The 6,147-nt window shown below is 40.1% G+C and overlaps 1 protein-coding gene across 1 annotated transcript; it reads right to left on the reverse strand.

Annotated features, from left to right (window-relative positions):
• Positions 1–1,450: 1,450 nt before the first annotated feature.
• On the reverse strand, positions 1,451–1,791 carry LOC128594334 (60S ribosomal protein L37a-like). The gene has a single exon (XM_053603023.1). The coding sequence runs from the start codon at positions 1,788–1,790 to the stop codon at positions 1,512–1,514; it is 279 nt and encodes a 92-aa protein (XP_053458998.1). The 5' UTR covers position 1,791; the 3' UTR covers positions 1,451–1,511.
• Between the last annotated feature and the right edge of the window lie 4,356 nt (positions 1,792–6,147).

The following is a 6,147-nucleotide window of genomic DNA, read 5'->3' on the forward strand; positions in this document are numbered from 1 at the left end:
GAGTTTGAGGTTGCTGTGAGCTAAGCTGAGACCATGGCATTCTAGCCTGGACAACAGAGTGAAACTTCATCTCAAAAAAGCAAAACCCACCACCACCACCACAAGAACAAAGAAACAAATTAAAACGATTTAATTAATTAATCCATAAAGACTGATAGCCAAATTTTACTGAAACAATGGGAACAGTTTTAAAATGTACAAGATATCACATTTCTTAAAGATGTGGAAAGAAGGCAGATACATGGATGGCAGCCAGAGAATTTTGTTTAGAGTGGAAATTTAAAACTGGAATTTAAAGTTGCCCAGCTAGCTCAGTAGGTAGAGCACAAAACTCTTAAATTCGCAGTTGTGAAGTACATAATACATAAAGAGATCATCTATAAGATACATAAATGAACATAATTGTGGGGGAATTTTCGAATCCGATAATCTATAGAGACCTTAGATTGTTGTATCTCTCGGGACATTTTTTATGAAGAAGAAAAAAGGTGATTAAAGAGGTATTATGAAAATAAAGAAAACAAAAAAATTAAAAATATTTAATTGCCACACTGAAGAATGAATAATATTTTTAATTGGTGTTGCACACAAGTGTGGTACATGTGTGATAAACACTCCATATTGAGTTGGTTAGATAAGTACTTTTAAGTTGAGAAATAGCACTCCAAGTCTGTAGTGTATTACTTTTATGCTTCTTTTGCCAGCAAATCTCAAAAGATATGCAGTCAAAGTGCCAACCGTTACTATGATATTTCTTTTTTTTGGCAGTTTTTGGCCGGGGCTGGGTTTGAACCCACCACCACCGGCATATGGGGCTGGTGCCCCACTCCTTTGAGCCACAGGCACTGCCCATATTCTTATCTATTATTGAAACAGTCTTAGAAAACAGTTCTTATGGAATTAACAAAAGAACAGTGGGCACGTGAAGACTTCCTATTATCCCTTTTGTTATATATGCAGTCACCCTCTAGCAAAAGTAAACCGTGATTTTTTTTTTTTTTTTCTGAGACAAAGCTTCAAAGCTGTTGCCCTGAGTAGAGTACTGTGGCATCACAGCCCACAGCAACCTCTACTCCTGGGCTCAAGCTATTCTCCTGTCTCTGCCTCCCAAGTAGCTGGGTTACAGGCGCTTGCCACAACACTTGGCTATTTTTTTTGTTTGGAGGGCTGGGGCTGGATTCCAACCCAATAGCTCAGGTGTATGTGGCTGGCGCCTTAGCCGCAAACCATAATTTTAATGATTTTCTAATACTGTTCCACATTTTTTTGAATATTAAACATCAAATGATCTTGCTGGCATATTTAAACATTAGAAATGCTGGAAATTATATACAAGATAAAACATTTTAGTCATGTGTCTGAATAGTGAGTTTTATTCCTAATGGATCAAAAGAAACACTTTTTTAGTCATGCTTATTCAGAGAACTTAACTTTTTTTTTTTATTTTTTATTTTTTTACATAAATTAACCCATTTATTAGTAACTTGTGTTGTCTGAAAAGGTTAGAGCTTCTATTGGTCTTTCAGTTCCTTCAGTCTTCTAATTGCAGACTTTACTGTAACAGCAGAAGTGGTGTTGTAGGTCCAGGCACCACCAGCTACTGTTTTCATGCAGGAACCACAGTGCCAGATCCCCACAGCTCGTCTCTTCATCTTGGTTTTGCCACAGAAGGAGCAAGTGTACTTGGCGTGCTGGCTGATTTCTATCTTCTTCACCATTTTCCCGAGGGAGGCACCATAGCGGGTCCCGTATTTACCGACGATCCCGACCTTCTTGGTGCGTTTAGCCATGTCTCCAACTTTTATTTTTTTTGAGACAGAGTCTCACTATGTAACCCTGGGTAGAGTGCTATGGTGTCACAGCTCAAAGCAACTTCAATCTCTTGGGCTTAAGCGATTCTCTTACTCAGCCTCCCAAGAACTACAGGCGCCTGCCACAACACCTGGCTATTTTTTTTTTTGTTGCAGTTGTCATTGTTGTTTAGCTGGCCTGGCCCCTGTTTGAACCCTCCAGCTTGGGTGCATGCGGCCAGCGCCCTACCCACTGAGCTATGGGCGCCGCCTCAAAGAGCTTAACTTTTATTGGAGTAAGACTATGTCACTATGCATATTAAAAATAAATTCAGCTATTAACTGAACCGCAAACATTTTCAAAGACTTGTCCATGAAACAGTGCTAAACGTACCAGCCTTATCTTAGTTTAACCTCAAACTAAAAAGGATTAGTTCACTTTAGCTGTCTCCAGTCAAGTATTTGGTTTCAGTAATTTAGGGCAAATGACAAAGAAAGGAATACATGGATTAAAGAAGGATTAAGAGTAGTGGAAAGAGCTGTTCCACATTTCAAAGGGGGATTTCAGCCTCCTTTATTCTTTCATGGTATAAGCTGCTTATTTTGTTTAACATGTTTTTTCAGTGACTTCTATTGATGGCACCTCTTTGACGATCTACTTTTATTTTCCTAGACTTTGTTGGTTTAGTTTCTTTTATAATTCCTTTTTCTTTCTTTTTTGACACAGAATCTTACTCTGCTGCCAAGGCTAGAGTGCCGTGGCATCAGGCCAGCTCATGGCAACCTGAAATTCCTGCGTCAAAGCGATACTCCTGTACCAGCCTCCCAAGTAGCTGGGACTAAAGGCACATGCCACAATGCCTGGCTAGTTTTTCTATTTTTAGTAGCGATGGGGTCTCGCTCTTGCTCAGTCAGGCTGGTCTTGAAGTCCTGAGCTCAAGGGTTCCTCCCACCTCCCCTGCTCAGAGATTACAGGTCTGCACAGCCCCAGCCTTTTCTTACTTTGCACCCCCACCTGGCTTTTGATGTATCCTTCATTCAGCCATTTACATGGGAATATTCAATTTAAAAAAAATAGAAATTTTAGCCAACAGCTTGAGGGCACTGGAGGAAAAAAATATAAGTGCCGTTCGTAACGTATTTTGCCACATAATATGAAAAACAATATTAATAATGGTTGGATACGTTCCAGACATTTCTTGTATAGTAGCAGTGACTCCGTAGTTACATTCATCGTGCCTGAGACCTATTACGAAAAGATTCCTTTGGCAAATGCCTCTGGTCCAATAAACCCTAAAATATCTCTCTTTGGCATGTGTGTATATGTATGTTTGTATTATGTATGTATGGGTGTATATATATATATCCTAGTCTATATATCACAGAAGCAGGAATATAGATGTGAAATAAGATAGCCCTTCACACAACAAAAGCACAGCCACTGGACGTCAGCCTACTGCTATAGAATATCATGTCTATCTAAATAGAATGCTTTTTTTTGAGACAGAGTTTCACTTTGTTGTCCTCAGTAGAGTGCTATAGCATCATAGCTCACAGCAACCTCAAACTCTTGGGCTCAAGCAATTCTCTCGCCTCAGCCTCCTTAATAGCTGGGACTATAGACCCCTGCCACAACACCTGACTATTGTTTTTTGTTTAGCAGGCCTGGGCTGTGTTCAAACCCAGAGCATGTGGCTGGCACTTTAACCAGTGAGCTATGGGCACCCCAATCTAAATAGAATGCTATGAAAAGCCTCATCTCCTAAAACCACCTGGAGGAATTTATTAGCAATGTCATTGGCACCATAATTCTTCCTGTACATCAGTTATTTTATTCCAGTGTCTATAAGGGCACATATGTTAAGTAATCATTAAAATGTTTATTTATAGGCCGGGTGTGGTGGCTCATGCCTGTAATTCTAGCACTCTGGGAGGCTGAGGAAGGAGCATTCCTTGAGCTCAGAAGTTCAACAACAGCCTGAGCAAGAGTGAGACCTTGTCACTACCAAAAATAGAAAAACTAGCCAAGCATTGTGGCATGGAATAGCTCCTGAGTAGCTGGGACTATAGTTGGTACCTATAGTCCCAGCTACTCAGGAGGCTGAGGTAAGAGGATCACTTGAGCCTAGAAATTTGAGGTTGCTGTGAGTTATAACACAACTGCACTCTAGCCTGGGGCAGCAGAGTGAGACTGTCTCAAAAATAAAGTCTATTTACAAGTTGATAAATCTTAGACATATATATATTCATGTATTTAACTAGATGGATGAACTTAGGTATTTCACAAGTGAAAACCCAGAGGATTTATCTATATATATAATTCCATCTATGCAAAAAACATGCATTAAGGCTGGACACAGTGGCACCCACCTGTATTTCCAACCACTTAAGAGGCCTAGAGGCTGAGGTGGGAAGATGGCTTGAACCCAGGAGTTTAAGGCTGTAGTGTGCTGTGATTGCACTTGTGAATGAATAGCCACACTCCAGCCTGGGCAACATAGCAAGACCCTGTCCCTAAAAAAAAAAAAAAAATCCACGAGCAGTCTTGGGAAGAAAAAAAAAGTCCATTAAAAAAAAAAAAACTAGAAGAAACTACTTAAAATTATCATGAAACAATAATTATAATAGTTGTTTCATATTTTTTCTTCATTTTATCTTCATGCCATTTTCAAATTATCTGCAATTTTTTTTACAATTTGTAAAAAATAAGACGTTATTTTTAGCTTATTCATAGAACTGTATGGTGATTTTTAGCATATAATGAGTATTCTAAGGGTTAGCAGTACAAGTGCAACAATATAATAAATAATTTATACCTAGCTATGTATTTCACTTTATTCCTTTTTTGGGGGGGGTGGTGGTGGAGGGTTATTCTTTTTGAAAAAAGAAGTTTACTTATAGCCTTCTCAAAATATGAACAAATTGTATTAAATCAAAATGTACCAATTTTAGGCTCTGCGTCCATAGCAAAGTGGTTATAGCACCAGCCACATACACCAAGGCTAGCAGATTTGAACCTGGCCTGGGCCAGCTAAACAACAATGACAACTGCAACAAAAAATATCCAGGCATTGTGGCAGGCACCTGTAGTCCCAGATACTTGGGAGGCTGAGTCAAGAGAATCATTTAAGCCCAAAAGTTGAAGGTTGCTATGAACTGTGATGCCACAGCACTCTACAAAAAAAAAAGAAAGTACCAATTTTAAAGGAGTGGTCTCTAAACTTTTTTTGTATCCTTTATTTATACATTTTATATGCAGATTATTTACACTGTACTAATCTATAATATACATTATGCAGTATATAAACTTTTTTTTCAGGCAGAGTCTCACTTTGTCACCCTTGGTAGAGTGCTGTGGCAGCATAGCTCGCATCAACCTCTAACTCTTGGGCTCAAGTGATTCTCTTGCGTCAGCCTCCCTAGTAGTTGGGACTACAGGTGCCCACCACAAAGCCTGGCTATTCTTTTTTTTGAGACAGATTCTCACTATGTTGCCCTCCGTAAAGTGCTGTAACGCCCCAGCTCACAGCAACCCCAAACTCTTGGACTTAGCGATTCTCTTGCCTCAGCCTCCATAGTAGCTGAGACTACAGGCACCCACCACAATGCCTGGCTATTTTTAGAGACGGGGTCTCCCTCTGGCTCAGGCTGGTCTCAAGCTCATGAGCTCAGGCAGTCCACCTACCTTGGCCTCCCAGGGTGCTAGGATACAGGGATGAGCCACGATGCCTGGCCCTTAGAAATTTTTATTTTATTTTATTTTATTTTATTTATTTATTTATTATTATTTTTTTTTTTTTGCAGTTTTTGGCCGGGGCTGGATTTGAACCTGCCACCTCCGGCATATGGGACCAGCGCCCTACTCCTTTGAGCCACAGGCGCCATTCCCGCCCTTAGACATTTTTAAAGATGAACTACAAACTTAAAGAGACATATATTTATCAGGTTTATCTTGTGTAGCCCTGAAGAACATACACCAGAGTTTTGGAGACCATTTCCTCAGAAAACAAAAAGGTGAGATAACTTGGAGGTTTTTTACTTACTTATTAGCTGCATTCCTTTATGTTATTATTATTATTATGTTTTGAGAAAGTCTCACTTTGTCACCCTGGGTAGAGTGCCCTGGCTTCATAGCTCACAGCAACCTTCAACTCTTGGGCCTAAGTGATTCTCTTGCTTTAGCCTCCTGAGTAGCTGAGACTACAGGTGCCCACCACAACATCCAGCTATTTTTAGAGATGAAATCTCACTGTGGCTCAGGCTGGTCGCCAACTCATGAACTCAGGCAATCCACCTGCTTTGGCCTCCCAGACTGCCAGGATTACAGGCATGAGCCACTGCGCCTGGCCCTTTACAT

Source organism: Nycticebus coucang, chromosome 9 (genome assembly GCF_027406575.1).
Source record: "Nycticebus coucang isolate mNycCou1 chromosome 9, mNycCou1.pri, whole genome shotgun sequence".
Classification (NCBI taxonomy): domain Eukaryota; kingdom Metazoa; phylum Chordata; class Mammalia; order Primates; family Lorisidae; genus Nycticebus; species Nycticebus coucang.

What these genes read in the sequence shown, in the direction of transcription:
- LOC128594334 (XM_053603023.1), bottom strand. Translation starts at nt 1,790, where the DNA reads ATGGCTAAACGCACCAAGAAGGTCGGGATCGTCGGTAAATACGGGACC.